We start from the raw sequence: 18416 nt of genomic DNA, 5'->3' as shown, positions 1-18416 counted from the left end.
GACTTGAAATGAAATTTTTCCAAGTTTTTGATTTGACCAGCACACTGAAAAATCAGTTATTCACACATTTCTAGTTGAAAGTGGATGGAGAAGAAGAATTAAATGAAGACAACATCTTCTAGGTTAGTGGATTTTATTCTTTTCCATGCAGTATTTCCCTGGCAGTCATCCAGGAGCAAGGGTTTAATTTCGTCTTCTGCCTGCTTATTTTTTGAACTCATGCACTGAACTGTGTAATGCATTTGCACTACTGCTATTCAGTATTTATTGAATTCTGCTCTTTGGTAAGATATTGGGATGCACATCAGAAGTCAGGGCTGGCCTTACCATCAGACGAGCTGAGGCGACCACCTCAGGTGCCAGAATGTAGGGGGGCACCACTAGGACCCAGAGTATAGAAAATTGTGTCTGCTGCTGGTGCATATGTATTCTCTCTGCTCTAGATGCACAGAGATGGTGGAGTGCTGTGCTGGAGGAAGGAGGGGACAAGAGACATACAGACAGACAGGAGAAAAGGTGAGAGGGAATAACAGAAAGCAGCAGGAGCTGCAGGGAGAGCGAGAGGAGGAGGAGGAGCCTCTTATGTACCTCTCTGGCACCCCCAGGAGCCTGGACTGATTAACAACAGCTTCTCAGGGAGATTCCTGTTTCCTGTTGCTTCCCTGAACCCACTTGAGGAGAACAGGCAGTCAACTGAAGTAGTAGGAGCCGGTTAGGCCCTTAAGACACTGATATTTTCCCTCACTCAAGCCCTGCTACCAGCCTGCTTATTTGTCCCCTTCAATTGAGTGTTGAGAGCCACTATAGCTGGCACAGAACAGCAGTCATGAGTGAAAGATGAAAATGCCCCTCTGGGGCAGCATTCAGAAAAAGAAAGAAAGCAAAAGAAGCTTTTCTATCTAAGCAGGAAGGAGCTCTCCTGAGATACATGGACACAAATGTTCACAGTGAGCCTTCCGACCCCAGTGAGGATGTGAGTGGTGAGGAGATGCCTGATCTTCCAGTTAGTCAGAGTGCAGGTGACCTGGCAGCTACTGCAGCATCCATATCTCCATCTCAAATGGATGTAACCATGTGCATTCCTGAAGAAAAGTGTAGATCAGAGAAGAGTGTGGTGGAGGTGCAAGAAACAGCTGCTGCTGAGTTTAGTTCCTTAAGTCTGGATGATCCAGGACTGTGGAGCCACTTGAGCAGTAGCCTGAGGGACTTCCTTGTACTGCATGGGCCACAGCAAGTGAAAAATGTCATGTTCCCCAACACATTACTGGCGTGAAATCCCCAATGGTGACAAAGTGGAGAGGCCATGGCTTATGTTCTCAAAAACCCAGAATGCTGCATACTGTTTTTGTTGTAAACTCTTCCAGTCTAACGTTCCAGCCACATTGGGATCTATAAGAACAAAGGACTGGAAAAATCTGGCTAGAAATCTGGCATGCCATGAGAAGGCAGCAAATCACCAGAGAGCATTCCATAGTGGAAAAAGCTTGAGATGAGACTAAGGTTAAAGGTCACCATAGATGGTCAACGTCAAGAGAAGATTGCATCAGAGTCTCTTTACTGGCAAAATGTTCTGAAAAGGCTCATTGCCATTGTGAGAATGTTTATACCCAAAACCTAGCACTGTGTGGCACTTCAGATCAGCTGTATGTGCCAAACAATGGAAACGTCCTTAAAATTGTGGAGCTGATGGCTGAGTTTGATGCTGTACTCCAGGAGCATCTAAGAAGAGTCACCACCTAAGAAATGTACACACACCATTACCTTGGAAAAACAATTCTAAATGAGATCATACAGTTACTGGCAACAAAAGTCAAACAGAAGATTGTGGCAGATCTGAAGTCAGCAAGATATTACTCTGTTATTCTGGACTGCACACCTGACATCAGTCATACGGTGCATTTTGTAACAACAACAGAACCTAGTGAAAATGTCCCTGCAATGGTGACTGTCAGAGAGCATTTTCTAGAATTTATTGACATTGATGATACTACAGGAGCTGGTATGACAAATGTGCTTCTTACAAAGCTGGAAGATACGGGAATTGCGATAACTGACATGAGAGGTCAGGGCTACGATAATGGTGCCAACATGAGAGGAAAGAACAGAGGAGTGCAGACACCGATCCGAAAGTTAAACCCTCGAGGTTTTTTTGTCCCATGCAGTTCTCATTCATTGAACTGATGCAGCATCAGCTTCTAGTGAGGCTGCTGAATTTTTTAATGTAATTCAAAGCATCTATGTATTTTTGTCTGCATCAACTCATCAATGGCAAATTTTGAAGCAACATCTGGGAACATCCTCTCTGACACTGAAACCACTGAGTGCCACATGATAGGAAAGTTGAGTGGAGGTGATAAAGCCTATCAAACACCAAATTGGGAAGATAGATGATGCCATAGTTGCCATTATGGAAGATAATACTATGACAGGAACTGTTCATGGGAGAACAGTGGCAGAGGGAAATGGAATCACCAGAAACATACATAACTTCAAATTTCTGTGTGGCTTAGTGTTGTGGCATGACATACTGTTTGAAATAAATGTTGTAACCAAGAGACTCCAAGGTGTGGACCTTGATACATCTGGAGCAATGGAACAACTGGACAAAGCAAAGTCATACCTACAGTCTTACCGGTCAGATGAGGGATTTCAAAATGTTCTGAAGAGTGCACAGAAGTTGGCAGAGGAACTTCACATTGAAGCTATTTTCCCACCCATTCAAGAATACGAGAGTCACCGAAGAAGACATTTTGATTACGAGGCACCGGATAATCCCCATAAGAGACCCCAAACAACTATTCAAAGTTGAATTCTTTAACCAGGTACTAGATTGTGCAATACAGTCAGTTGAAGAACATTTCATGCAGCTCAAGGAACACAGCATTATATTTGGGATGTTGTATGATATTCCAAAACGCCTCACTATATTTGAAGAAGACCTACACCAGCAATGCAGGGCACTAGAGACAGTGTTGACACATGATGACATGCGCAATATTGATGCAAGTGATTTAGGTGATGAACTGAAAGCCCTTTCAAGATACATTTCAGCAGGATCAACTCCAAAGGCTGTTCTTGAATATATGTGCACGAATAAGATGACCACCCTCTCTCCAAATGCTTTTGTTGCTCTGCGCATATGTCTAACACTTCCTGTAACAGTTGCCAGTGGAGAATGCAGCTTCTCCAAGCTGAAGTTAATAAAAACACATCTACACTCGACAACGACACAGGAGAGGCTGGTCGGCCTTGCAACCATCTCAATAGAGCATGAGCTGGCCCAGACTGTGGACCTTCAGGAAGCTGTTCAAATCTTTGCAACCAAGAAGGCATGGAAAGCACCACTTTGATTATTCAAACAGAGAAAAATGCCAGTGTTTACTATGCAGACAAGAGAAGTTACATTTGCTGTTCAGGCATTTGAAAGTTAAGTGTTACTTAAAATTTTTGAACAAGGCATTTTAAGTTGTTAGTTCTCCTTTATTGGGGTAGGTAGCAGAGCAGTACAATGAGAGGAGTAGAAAGGAAGAAGGCAGAATTGAGACTTTTCAAAGGTTTGGCCCAAGCGAGGGAGCATGGGGGCGTCATTTGAGTGCCCCACCTCAGGTGCCAAAATGTTGTGGGCTAGCCCTGTCAGAAGTGGTATTGGGGATGTAACTAATATTCATGGAACAAGCTGCATGGTAATCAACATTTGCATTGTGCTAAGATGATCATTCAAAGCTATCAGTGTTGTTCTGAACTCAGACAAAGCACCTAAGTTGTGCACATGAAGGACCTGATTCTCCTCTCACATTAGTGTAAATCAGGAGTAGCTCAGTGGAGTTACATGAATTTGACCTTGTGGTGGGGGAAAGGGACATTGACATGGACATAAAAGGAGCAGGCACCATTTGTATCTCTTCACTGGAAGAATTTGGAACTCAATAAATGAAACAGTATTGGATAAAAGAAGAAGCAAAGAGCATGAGGTTCCAATTTATTTTATAGGCTACGTACTTGGTAACTTGCAAGTTATTATTTTGGGAGATGTGCATGGGAGAAGTGGGAAAGATATTGATTCACTCTGAAGAGTAGTTATGATTTCTCATGTACACTAAATCCATATTTTATGCTTTTTAAAAGTATGCCACTGTAATGCTATTGACATCAATGGTGCTATTTCTGATTTACACCAGTGTAAATGAGTATACAGATCCTTAATTTGGACCTGGTATATCATTATGGCTATAAAGATGTATTGTGGGCTGTTACGTAAATGCTTGCTTTTTTAAAACAATTTGTTACTGATCTTATATACAATGGCTACTTTGGATATGTGATTTATACTGCTGTATGAATGATAGTCAAATCTATGTGTAAACACATGCACATACGTACTCCAGTCATACCTCAACTTCAATGGAATAATGGTGTTGTGTTTCAAGAAGGAGAAAACACTAACAAAGATTCTTACACTTTACTCTACCTGTTCCTTTGAAAATCAACCTCTGCTGAGGCAACTTTACTCAGCATGATCCGAAAATAGATAGTTAAATGGTCTATTCCAGCAGGCAGGTATCTGGCTGTGTTGCATTATGACCCCGGCTACAAGTGTGCCCTATATGATTTTTCTGGAGCTGAAATTCATCTTGGGATGATGGAATAGGCAATTCTCTCTTATTGTCACTATGCTCTCTGCGCTTATTAAAAATATCGACCTTGTGAGCACAGATAGAATTTAGTTGTAGACAGAGTTTCCAGTCCTCAACTTGCATTTTCCATTTTCTACTCTTTAGTGCTTTGGAAACTCTTATTCTGATTAATTTAGTTACTGCTCAGCCTCCTTTTTACAGTGCCCACCCATATACACAGGTATGTTAATCCCTATATACTTATTAATCTTAAAAAGCAAGATGTCATATATCAATGCAGTCACCTATCAGCATTCATGATTGGTTTTTGATAACATTGACTTATTGGAATTACTTTTTTCTCATTCTTTCCCCTCTTGCCCCTCCTCTGTCTCTCTCACTTATTGGATTTTTAGAGGCCATTTGGTAAATTACAAATCACCTCACTCTCCTCCAAACTACTCACACCCTGTATATCCAGTAATGTTTTCAGAATCATCCTGTTCATCCCAGAAAGACCCTTTGCAAAATACTGTCATGTTACAACAGAGGTGAAAGAACCAGTACGCCGTGCCAGACTGGACCGGCTTCCGCGGCGGTGATTTAAAGGGCCCGGTGCTCCGCGGCGGCCGGAGCCTTGGGCCCTTTAATTCGCCCCGGGGCTCCCAGCCGCTTCTGCAGCTGGTAGCTCCGGGGTGATTTAAAGGCCCTGGGGCTCCCAGCCACAGCTGGAGCCCAAGGGCCTTTAAATCTTGAGGCCACATCCCCGCTCAGGACTCTGGCGTACCGGTAAGTCCTTTAAGTTACTTTCACCCCTGTGTTACAACTTTCTAACATCAGCAGTTTTGAAATATTATTTAGTCAGTCTTGCAAGTTACTGGAAGTTGAGGAAATTCAGTACTTCACAGGATTGTTGTAGAAGAGGTGACTCTTATTTTGTAAAATATAATTGATATTGAGGCTCCAAGTTCAAAGGAAAGCATTATAAATAAGTGATGGCCTCAGGATAAATTTTGCCTATATTAAGAAATAGATTAAAATTTTACAATTTCAATCATCTCTCTCTCTCTCTCTCTCCACTCATTTATAAAGCATCTAATGTGTAAATTTTATTAGCTATCCAACTGGAGAACTCTCTCCCTCCCCCTCCCCCCCGTGCAGTCTACTCCTCCAATAACAAGTGAAGATGTTTTAACTATTTTAATTAGGTTGATAAATTAGAAGATGATCCGAATATCTAGTATTTGCAAACCTTGATATGCACAAAGTTCTAACAAAAAAAAAAAAAGGAATATTCTGACTGAACACATCTTGAACTGGTTCCTGGTATTATAGCAGCTGAAGGAGCTACCATATACAATAAAATACACAGCTTCTGATTATTCCCAAGATTATTTCCAAATGTCCAAAGAGACAAAGAATCCAGATAAAATGAGTACTATTGTGATCTCAGTTATATTCTATTGATATAGGGGGCTTTGGCAACACACCTCTGGAAGAATCTGGCCTTAAAACTGGTTTATCCAGTCCTGGTAGGATTATAGTAATTTTCCAGTAGTGTAAAGCCAGCATTCTCCCCACTCTCCTGTTTAAAATCATCCTTATTCATTCTCTCTCTCACACACACAGACACTCATTCACACACACACACACACACACACACACACACACACACAGAGTTTTGGTCTATAGGGGTCATTTGCAGTCGGTATAAATGAAAACACTTGTGCTAAGCCTGTGGAATGCAGCAAATCCCAGCATGGGTGTGTACATGTCCATTAAATCTCTCTTCTTCTTGCATAACTCCTGGGTTTTGTTTGGTTTCTTTTTTTACAAAGGAGTACATGACACAGAAGTCACCTTTCCTCTAATTTCCATGTCCCTCTTTTCAGTTCTCATGTAGTTAGCTTCTTTTGCTCCTCTTACCCCACCAGGACAGTCCTATCACCCACCTGCCTCATCTCTCTGGGCCTTCCCTCACAACTCTCCAATCAGTCCCAGTCCCAGAATCACCCCTTCCTGCCAGTACCTTTCCTCTCACTCTTCACATGTTTGACTTCCCAACCCATCTGGTGCTTTCCCCCTCACTCAATCCTATCTCACTCTTCAACATTTGCCTCTTTGTCCTTTTTCCCAGCAGTTCCCTTTTCCCCTCTTTCCTGGGTTTCTGAGTCCAGGACTCACAGGTCATCTCACCTTTCTCATTCCCTTGATAGCCCTGCCCCAAACTGGTACCCTCCTTGCATGATCTTCTAGGGACCTGGCTTTCTTATTTGATAGGAAGTGAGTTCACTTGTCTCCTATGGTTGAATTAAACAATTTTGGGACTGAGCTATCTCACGTCCTCTGTGTCTGATCCATCATTCTTTCTCCACAAGTCACTGCCTGAAATTATTATTCTGCTTAAATCTCTCTCTCCTTTTCCACCCCATGAATTTTATTAACGTTTTAAACCCTTCCTCAAAACTGTCATTATTTTAAACTAATTAATTCATTTGATTATCTATAACCAGGTTCTTGGTCACTGTACCATCTAAACAGTTTTTGCTATGTTGTATGTCACTTCCTAACCAAACACAAAGACTCTCTTTGTAAAAATCATTTTGATACTATGGTTGGTTGTATCTTAGCAATATTTTTTCATATTAAACAACTATGAGTTTGAGTTATTGCTGTAGTTTGGCTGCATCTATAAGTCAATCCTAGCAACCATTTATTCCTTGGTATTCTATTAAACAACTGAGACTATCCTCCAAATATATTACAGTAATCAGCATCTAAAATATATTCAGTCATACCAACAGGATCTAGTGATGATAATATCCTCATAATTACATCATCATGAATATTCTCAGCATGTACATAACTTACTTTATCATAATCCTTTAAAATATTTATAGCTGCTGCTCCAGTGCTATGTTGGAGTAATTTGTGTTCTTTTGAAACTCTCCATACACTTTCACACAGAATGGTAACTGTCTGGCACTTAAGACTTTTGGGTTAATAGAAGAGAATTGATGAGCAGCAGCTGGTACGGAAATATATATTGTAAACAAAGAAGCATTTCCCCCCCGACTCTTCAACAATATCTGTTGAAGCCACATGACATCTTCTGTGATACAACAGTCCAACTATAAAGAAGGAAAAAACAAAACAAAAACAACACAATCCTATTTCCATAACATTATAAAGGATGGCTGAAGATCCTCAGACCTGTGAAAATTCTATTCTCTGCAGAGGACCTATGCATCACTAATATTCCACTTATGCCCTAAAGGCTTTACATGAGACTTACATGATGCATAGTTCTTGTCCTGGCTCTCTACACTGGATGGGATTTCACCCTGGATGCACGTTTTTGAAAGAAACATCTTGAATCAGAGGAGCAGTTGGGAGACTTATAAAGTCTGATCCTGCATTATTCGTGCACCCAAAACTCCCAATGAAACCCATATAGCAGTCCTGAGTGCAAGTTAAATATATTAGCAGTAGCAATAGCAGTACCAAAGCCAGGGATGGCTGAATCAACTAGTAAAGGTCTTCTGAAATCTAATTGCAAGTAAGGGAAGACATTTTAAAAGGAAACTAGTTATTGTATTTGAATCTTTTAAAAGTTTCTATTTCATTTTGGATTAATTGGTGAAACAGTGGGTTGGGCTACTTTGATTTTGATTAAATTACTAGTTTGGTTGATGAAGGAACTGTAATGATATATATTCTTCTGTAAGAGAATTATACAGCATTAGTGAGATCATTGCTGGAATATTGTGTCTAGTTCTGGTGTCCACACTTTAAAAAAGATGTTGACAAATTGGAAAGGGTTGTGAAAAAGCTATACAATTATTAGAGATCTGGAAAACCTGCTCTAGAGTGATAGACTAAAGAAGGTCAATCTATTTAGTTTATCAAACAGTAGGTTAAGAGATGACTTGATCATCGTATAAAAGTATCTATATGTGGAGAAAAAGAAACTCTTTAATCTAGCAGACAAACCCATAAAAAGATCCAATGTCTGGAAACCTTAGCTAGACAAATTCAGACTAGAAATGCAATGCACATTTTTAACAGTGAGAGTAATTAACCAGTGAAGCAACTTACCTAGGAACATGGTGGATTTTCCACCACTTGAAGTCTTTAAATCAAGATTGGATGTCTTTCTAAAAGATACATTCTGGCACAACCAGAAGTTATGGGCTTGATGCAGGAATCACTTGATAAAAATCTATTACCTGTTTAAGGTAAGAGGTCAGGCTAGATGATTACAATGGTCTCTTCTAACCCTAAAATCTATGAATCTAGAAGGTTTCCAAACTATTCCACTCACCCATACATGTGATCCACACACCCACTTCATTATAAGGAATATTAAAAAAGTAAATGCCACTTCAGAGAATGTCTCCTCTGGAAATGAGTTTATAAATTATAGCAAATTTTAGGTGGGGTTATACTGTCTAAATTATGATTTAGGGCTTTTCTACCTGGAGGGTTACCCTCGAATAGCTATTCCTTATTAACAATCCCTAATTAACTCCATTCCAAACAAAAGCATCCACATGCTGAGTTAATCAGGAATAGTTAATCTGATTTAAATTCACACTCTGCCTTATTTTGGATTCACTCACATGTGTAGTGTTAAAGGGAAGGAAGATTTAGCCCTCTGTGAATGGGAATGAAGTAAGAAAGGAGATTCAGGAGGCCAAATCCTTCCATTTGTGTCAGTACTGAACCATTGTCTCATTATAATGGTAGTAGGCACTGTGCAGGTATCGATGTTATCTTTCAGATGAGATGGAAAACCAAGTTGCTGACATCTTGTGGTCATATAAGATTCTCCTATGGCAATTTTCTCAAGTATGTATTGTCTGACTCACTATTCTAGTGACTTGAGAAGAGAAAGATACTGTGAAAAGAACATTCCAGATCTGCCCCTTTCATATATGTCTATACCACCTCAAAGAGGTAGAGAGAGCTGACTAAATAGTCACATTAAATTTTAATATTTTATTTTAGGGGGTGGAAGAAATCTTTGGTTGTAACACATTATAGCAGAAATAGGCTAAACTGAAAATACCCTTTGCCTGATTGTATCTCCCAAATATCTGACCTACCCACAGGCACCAAAGTGTGTAGAAATTAAGATGCCATTCTTGTGAATATTTCATTCAGAGGCTGTACCTTCTGGAATGATTAAAGCCAAGACTGTATCCCCTAGAGGTGTGGAGCCAGAACAGGTAAGGTAAATGCCCTGTTGTGATGAGGAGTACTCCACACACTGGTCCTGAGAGGGTTGAATTAGGCCACGCAAGCCCAATCAACCAATCAAGCAGCACTGGGGAGAGATTTAGGCTAGGAGGAAGCTGCTAATTGGAAGCAGGCTCACCTGTGAGTGAACAGGTGGGGCTTACACAAAGCCAAGAGACTGGCAAGAGAGCCCCCGCTGAGGCTGCAGGGTGAAGAATAGCAGTCACTCTCCCTAAGGGAAGGATGGATAGGAATCCCTGAGACTTTGAAGACCCTAGGAGAGAGGGGTCTGACTAGAATGGGTGGAAGCAAGCTAGGAAATAGTGCGGGGCAAGAGCAGTATGGCCAGAGAAGCTGCAGACTTTGACTGCTTGGTAAAGGGCCCTGGACTGGAACCCAGATTAGAGGATGGGCCTGATTTCCCCTACCAACCAATACAGAGTGGTACTGCTAGGGGTAGTGAACTAGAATACTGCCTGAGTCACTGCAGGAGTGTAGATGCGATAAATCGATCCCTGAACACGCTCCCCGTCGACTCCGGAACTCCACCAGAGTGAGAGGCGGAAGCGGAGTCTACGGGGGAGCCATGGCCGTCGATCCTGCGCCGTGAGGACGCGAGGTAAGTCGATCTAAGATATGTCGACTTCAGCTACACTATTCTCGTAGCTGAAGTTGCGTATCTTAGATCGATCCCCCCCTAGTGTAGACCAGCCCTTAGTGACCTGGCCAGAGGGCTGAGTCATAAAGAGGAAGCTGCAGCTCCTGGAGCGAGAGAAGGGCCCCAGAGTGAAAGAGAGACAGAGTGACGGAGTGCAACTGCAGGAAGGGGCATCTGCCTGGAAGAGCTAATGCCCAGAATAGCCAGGAGGAGGCGGGGTTGAGTGGTGAATAGAGTGCCCCATCACACCTATGTCTCACAGTTCATATGAGAATTGTCATGTGGTGAGAGGTGTTTGCTCTCAACCTGTTTGGCTCATGTCTGACATTACTAAAGTTATTGTGTATAGGCATTAAAATACTTATTGCAAGAGGCAATTGTCTGGCTTAAACCTGCAAACATTATGGAAAAATATGAGCTACCTGTTTGAAGTGATGTACAGTAAATCCTCTGTGGCATAGGTATGAGAAATGATAGACAATCACATTAGATGAAGGCTTTAGTGAAATGGACTCATGTTTAGAATACATGTTTATCAAAATGATCTCACTGCCTAAAATATGGTCATTAATCAACAGTGAACAGTTTTGTGTGTGTATAAATATATAAGTACACTATCTACATTTACCTACTCTGATCCCAGTTAGCTGCAAAAAGCAGAAGAATCTTCCTGCCGTAGTGATCACATTTTTCCAGCACTCCAGGAAATCCATCAATCAGAGCCCGTTTGATCCCAGGATCATCAGCCTTGAAGTTCTTGAACATATCCAAGTTTAACTGGCGGTACTGGAAGTACTGGGCCAGCAGTCTGAAGGCATCTGTTTGGTGAAACTTTCTGGCTCGGAGAAATCTCAAGATGAAGGCATCATCTGTACGTAAAAACCCAATGTCAGGCCTGGTGATAATCATGTCCCTGACTTGTTGGATATCCTGATGCAAAGCGTCTGGGTTTTCATTCAGTTCCAGATGGGCTTTCTCTATAGTCTCTGGACTAAGTCCAGTTTGTAAATGGGTCATCTCTGCAAAAATCTCTTTTCCAGATCCTTAACTTCAGATTATTTAGCAGGAGAAATGCTGATCCCATTCAACTAATGGTCTGCTGTAAGCGTGATCCATTCAAAAGCTTTTTGCTGCCCAACTGTTTGAAAAGGATTGTTCGAGGGCCTTTTTCATATCCTTGCAAGGAGGTATAACTTTCAGTTCGTATGTAGTGTAGTCCATCCAAAAGCAAGTGTAGCTTATTCCATCACTCACTAAAAAACAAATATATATAAAAAACATGGATTATATATGTACTGAAGGCTTAAATGAATGCACTTCTGAGCTCGTATACAATAATCACTGCACTGCTTCTGTATTTTAAGTATTCGGAGGATAGCAACCAAATAGTCTTTGAGTGGTGCAGTTAGCATAATGCTATCATTGACATCTTGAATGCATAATATATAAGTATCCCAGAAAGACAGTCTGATGAACTTATCATTATATTGAGCATATAGCAATGGCAATGTTATACTGGTTTAGTACTAGATTATTCTTTCTCAATTAGCTTAAAAATAATAACGTAGAAAGGCCAGCACTTCATGACCATGCTCTATTACTGTTATGCTTTTCCTGTGACACAAGTCCCTTCCAGGGCCAGCCTGGAGTGACAGCTGTAAAAATAATGGCAGCTCATAGTTTACTGGTCTGGTTTTTCACCCATGATGTGACAAAGTGTTCTCTTCTGATGAGCCATGCTAAAACAATAGAGCAACGTTTTCAGCCTTTTAAATAAGCAAATTTCCACTTTTCATGATGAATCTAGTATTTTTTAAAGGTTGGTTTATTGTGAATAGTATCATTTCATAAATTTCCCTTTACTTCCTTTTATCCATTTATTCCCTGTGTTTATAACTTTTTCCTAGACTGGTGCAGAGAACCATAATAACATTGTGAACACCGTGGCAGTCAGGGTAATTTGATACACGGAGACCACTCTCAGAAAACATTTTCCATTGAGGGTTTTCATTTTTTAAAAAGTTCTTCCTTGTTTTTTCCAGTGGTACCATTGTATCTGAGCCAATGATCTAGAGGCTTTGTCTTCACTGCCATAAAAGGTGTATTTTCAAAAGGTGTGACGACTAAGGTGTGTTCGCTCTTGCTGTAAAATCCTACTGGAGACAAGGTACTGTAGTTTTACAGAGGTAAACTAGGTGAGGTCAACCGCAGGTGGGGAGAATATAGTGTTGATCTCCGCTGGCTTCCTCACAGTAAAAATTACAGGAGCCTTGTCTCCACTAGGATTTTATAGCCGAATAGCTCAGGTGTGTAAATTATGCCACTAAAAATATCCATCTTTTCTTGCAGTGAAGACATAGCCAGCATCTCTTTAATTGCCAGCTGCAGAATAACATCTCTAGCAAAGTTTAATGCTCAACACAGACTCCCAACCCACTGATATTCCTCCATCAATATTCTTCCTGGTGAGCACATCACGCACACGCACACGTGCGCACACACACACGCACACGCGCGCACACACACATTCTCTTCTCAACTCACAATCCCTTGTCACCTTATCTCTTTACTTTTAATGGTCTTTTAAGTAATGGTGCTTATCTTCTTAAAAGAAAACAGTATCTAGTTTGCTTAGCCCAATAGTCTAGAAGTTCAAAACACAAAGTCTCTCAATGAATAAACTGTGAAATGTGTTTGATAATTCTAGCATTGCAATCTTGATGTTAAGATGATAATTTTATTGTAAGCTCTTACTTTCAGTATCTTGTACTTTTTCTGGAAAAAACTTTACATTTTGTGTTTAAATTTTTCATACTTGTTCTTAGCTATGCTTATAAAAAAAGTCCTGGGCTGCTATAAGCATAAAAAAAATGCCACAGAATCTTCTTAGGAGTTTCACTGGTGTAAATCAGGAGATACCTCCACTGAAGTCAATGGAGCTACACTTATGTGAAGTAAGGTCGGAATCAGGCCCAGTTTTTCAGCCTTTACAGAAAAAAAAAGTTCAGATTTCTCTTTTGAGATTAAATACCTCAGAAGGAGCTTGGTTTTAAAATGTAGACACTACATCCCCCTCAGTGAGGTGAGTACTTTATTAGGTCTGAAGAATGTTGTTTGAAAAACAATGGAGTTTTAGGGTATGTCTACACTGTAATTAAAACCCATACCTGGCCTTTGCCTGCTGAATCCAGCTCGTGGGGCTCGGGCTAAGAGACTATTTAATGGTGTGTAGATGCTCAGGCTGGAGCCCGGGCTGGCTCTAGGACCCTGAATGGTGTAAGAGTCCCAGAGCTCAGGCTGCAGCCTGAGCCTGAACGTCTACACCACAATTAAACAGCCCCTTAGCCCAAGCCTCACGAGCCCGAGTCGGCTGGTCTGTTCCAGCCATGGGTGTCTAACTTCAGTGTAGACATACCCATAGACAGTGACATTGGTGTAATTTGAGGTAACTCCATTGATGTCAATTGAGTTACACTGGTTTAAAACTGATGCAGGCTGCACAAGAACAAGGCCTTTGTTTTTTAATTAAAATTTCAAACTTAACATGGCATTAGTTTTCTTGCATTTAATAAGTTTTTAATTATAATTGGTGGCGTTGAACTTATTTAAAACTAACACCCCCCCAGCATGGAAGTGTCGTCTAAGAAGTGGTATATCAGTTTCCAGTCTGTTTTAGCAGTGGCTCACAAACCAAAGAAACATATGGGACCAGAATTTTTGCTGCTGTAAGGTCTGCTCAGCAGAGGAGGGGTGCAGTCAGGGAGCCAATTCAAGCTCCCTAATTCTCAATCTGCAGCAGCTCTGACCCTACCCCTGGTGTAACTTAGAGCAGCCTAGGAGCTACTCTCATTTATGTCAGTTGGATATGGTAGGGATCATACACTAGCTGAGAATTTGTGGACTAGAACTGTACTCTACCCTGCTCCTTTCCTGCTCCCTGCCTCCTTCACCACGTCTCCACTGCTAGGGTCTGGGCACATTCTTGCCTGAGTTGAGACAACCAGATTCTGCCCCTCACCAGTGCACAGGGGCAAGAAATGGGGGAAAGAATCTGTCTCATATTTATTTAGTTTTTAAACTCTACTGTTCTTTCAGATTCTTAAAGTATGGGTGGAGGCTTTACTACTTACAGTCTGTTTTACAGGATTTCTGTATAACAAGCATCACAAATGATGCCACTTCTTAATATGAGTATTATTTTTATTACCTAATTTAGATTGTGGAAGCACCCATAATGTGTTAAACACATCCAGAGGGAGACACCGTCCCCACTTCACGAAGATGGTGGTTGCCAGTAAGTGATTTAGAAATACCCACTGTGATTAAGACCATTTATTTTCAAATACATTTTACAGTTTGTTCCTATGGAGACAAGCTTCTTACCCTACAGTACACTCTGATCAATGGGCTAAACAAAGTTTTCTCTGAAATACGGTATTGGTACTGCAAAATAATCCACAGCACATATAAACAATGCAGTAACGGTCAGTATTCCATTAGAAATCACGGGACTCGTTCCTCAGCTGTTGTAATTCGCTGTGGCTCCATTGAGTTCAACAGAACTATGCTGATTTACACCATCTGATGATTTGGCCCCCATGGTATTTAGTAACAAACATTAATGCCAGAGAGCTACCCAATTTAATTGTCACTGTGATTTCTCACATGGTACTGATCTCTTGAATTCCTAAATATGTAATAGATGCACATTCCCTGTCATCAGACCCACACATTGCCATTTTCCCCTTCTCCTCTTGGGTTGTCTACAATTCTTACTTGTGTAAAATGCTCCAGCTTTAAAACTAACTTTGCATCTTTTATTCTTATTCTATAATTTGGCGCTGACGTTTCCTCCCCCTCTGGAATGGCGTTGCTGTGCAATGGCAAAACAGAGCCTTTATTAGACAAGAGCATTGCTGAGAACAGATTATGACTTCCTCCTCTGCAGGGTCCTTTCACAGCTTTTTAAAATAAATCCTCCCTCCAAAGGAACAAAGCCCAAACATATACCAGGAAAAATAACAATCATTATTCAAAACAAGAAATATTGAACCAGAAGTAATTATTCATCACATACACCATTTTTTATTTTCAGTGTATTAAGTTCAGTTCCCAACAAGATTCAGAGAAGAGGCCGGATGCTTGTGATACTGAAAATATGCTGGTTTCTCCAGTCAATGGCCTGTGGTTTTGCCTGGCATGAGGGACCTGTGTTTATTTTATATTAGTAATAATAATAATATTGGTTCACAGCACCTTATTCTGTAATATTCAGTGTGACCTTTCTGGATTTCCCCAAAGACAGGCTACCCCCATCCAATACCCAGGAGACCTACCTCTATGCTGTTGTCCCAGCATGAAGTATCTAGCAGAAAGAACTGTCTCTAGGAGAAGGAAAACTCTGATTTCAAATGAGGACAGACAGTGATCGCTTAGCCTCTTCAGGCAAGTCTATCAAGGAGAAGGAAACTCTGCTTTCAAATCTGAGCAGTCCAAGCTCATTAGCCTTGGAAGGTGAGCGGACAAGGGTGGAACCATTGATACCTGTTCCCAGCAGGCTATGACATGGTGTTTCCATGAGTGGGATAGGGTGGGTTAGCCTAATAAACCACTGTATTATAAAATTACTTATTATAGAAACAGTTCAGCAAGCCAGACTGACCTATGTGGATTTTGATCAAGGGTCATCAAGCCTAGCGAATGGAAATAGTGATGGATTTTTGGATAACAGCTGGAATGTTAGAACTCTATTTCCCCGGCCTAAATGAACTAGAAGCAGAGGAGTTACGGAAGTTACAAGTTTATCTTGCTGCCATACAAGAGACAGATTGCCTGGGTACAGGAGAGTTGACAGTTAAGAATTATACTTTCCTTTATTCCAAACATTTAAGTGCACAAGTGAAGCATAGGCATGGGCTTGCTATAACAGTGGACAAGAGAACAGTTACTTCAATGAACAGCTGGAAACTGATGTCTGAGCAGATTGTCACTATTGCCTACAATGAACTATGCATAACAGTGACCAGTTGTTATGCACCAACAGAAGCATCAAAAGAGGAAGAGAAGCATGGATTGTATCAACAGTTGGATGCCACTGTAGATGAGATTCCTGATCGTTATAAGATCCTGATAATGGGAGATACGAATGCAAAGGTTAGTAATGGATGTGGTTAGCAAAAGAACAGTGTTGGACTGCATAGCATTGGGATGACAAACCATATGAAGAAAGGTTAATGCTATGAGATGCACAGTCTGGTTATTGGTGGTACTTGGTTACAGATGACATGTACAAGGTTACATGGAATTCATCAGATGGTCAAACCAAAAACCAGACTGACCACATTATTATCAGTAAAAGGGATAGATGGTCACGGTAGGATGTTAGTCTATAGAAGCACCAAGTGTAGCTGTGATTAACTTAATCCTTCCAAATAGTAGTTCAAGTCCAAGAAAAAGATGGGTGCAACTGGAGCCAAATTTGACCTTGATAAATTAAAGGATAGCAGGGAGGTGACACTTGGAGGGCCTTTCCGGTCATTAATTTGCTATGAGGAAGAAATCTCACTACAGAATGGATAGAAAATAATCAAGGGAGTGATACAAAACACTGCAAAGGAAGTTATTGGAAGGCATAAGCAAACAAAGAAAAGCTGGACAAGCAACAAAACAAGAATATTACAGGAAAAGTGTAAATAAGCCAAGACTGCTGGGAAAGTAGAAGAAGTAAAAGTGTTGGGGAAAGTGATGAAGAAATACAAAAGACCGGACAAGGAAAAGTTCTGGAAAAGAGGCTCAAAAACTACAAGAGGCATCAAGAAAACAAGACATGAAAATGGCATACACAAAGGTTAAGTTGTATGGAAACACAATCGGGTCAATGATGTGAGCAGTAAGAAAGGCAACCAGTGAACTGACAATAAATGCCAAAGAAGGTTGCTGAAGATGCTGCTGAAGATAAACAGCTGACAGGATGCCAAAGAAAATATTACAAATACAACCAAGGTTAGTCCAACCTAGAGGCCAATCAGCCTTTAGATGGTGGGACATCATACACAGGAACATGACCAGGTTGTACTTAGTGGAGGAACAAGCCATGGGCAGGAATGCATTATACTGTACTGCTCTCTGTCTATAAAGAGGCTTTGAGATGAGAAGAAGCAGCAGCACTTATATAGGTCTTTCCATCAGAAGATCTCAAAGTGCTTTACAAAGATGGGTAAGCACTGTTAATGTCATCTGATATGTGGGGAAACTGAAGCACAACGTTTAAGTGACTTTCCCAAGGTCACACAGCAAGTCAATGGCAGAGCCAGAAGTTAGCACTTAGTTGTTTGCATTATTTTCTTTGGCATCTTATCAGCTGTTTGTCTCTACCATTGAAATCTTTTCGACTGCAGCCAATCCTGTACCCAGATTTCTTTGTGTGCCTTAAAATCATTTCACTTCCATCTTTCCATCTTCCAGACATTTATCTCTACTGCCCTTCACACTGCTATATCTGGCATTATAGCTTGTGAATCATCATTGATAAACTAATGCTATATATCACCAAAAATCTGATGATTCCAGCTTTCCAATGATATATAACATTTCTCTGGTCCTGTGGGTTCCCTCCAAATTAGATATTAACATCACATCATGTGTATCTTTAAGCACTGCTCTGATTATTCTGATTACCATCTTGCCTTTTACCACTAACTTCAGTTCCAGTCAGATTTGTTACCCCTATCTACAGACCTTTGAGAGCTAGATCCAGTGCTGTAAGCCATCTGAAAGCTTGTTGTCATGGCTTTTAGATGGTGTCAAGTATTAGGGAAAGCTCCTCAGCTGGTGTTAATAGGCATAACTCCATTAGGGTCTGGTCCTTAATTTCTAACTCCTGGCATCCATGAGGATATTGGCTG

At 40.8% G+C, this 18416-nt stretch overlaps 1 protein-coding gene across 1 annotated transcript in view; it reads right to left on the bottom strand.

Annotated features, from left to right (window-relative positions):
- The window catches only part of CLVS1 (clavesin 1), a 112379-nt gene extending 100850 nt beyond the window's left edge, over nt 1-11529 (bottom strand). Inside the window, exon 1 of the mRNA XM_024198454.2 lies at nt 11141-11529. Coding sequence (XP_024054222.2) covers nt 11141-11529 — 389 coding nt within the window. The remainder of the gene's footprint in view (nt 1-11140) is intronic.
- Nucleotides 11530-18416: the final 6887 nt, after the last annotated feature.

The sequence above is a fragment of the Terrapene carolina genome, unplaced genomic scaffold (assembly GCF_002925995.2).
Source record: "Terrapene carolina triunguis isolate 2854851 unplaced genomic scaffold, T_m_triunguis-2.0 Scaffold58, whole genome shotgun sequence".
Lineage (NCBI taxonomy): Eukaryota > Metazoa > Chordata > Testudines > Emydidae > Terrapene > Terrapene triunguis.
This window is presented reverse-complemented; position numbering and strand designations above follow the sequence as displayed.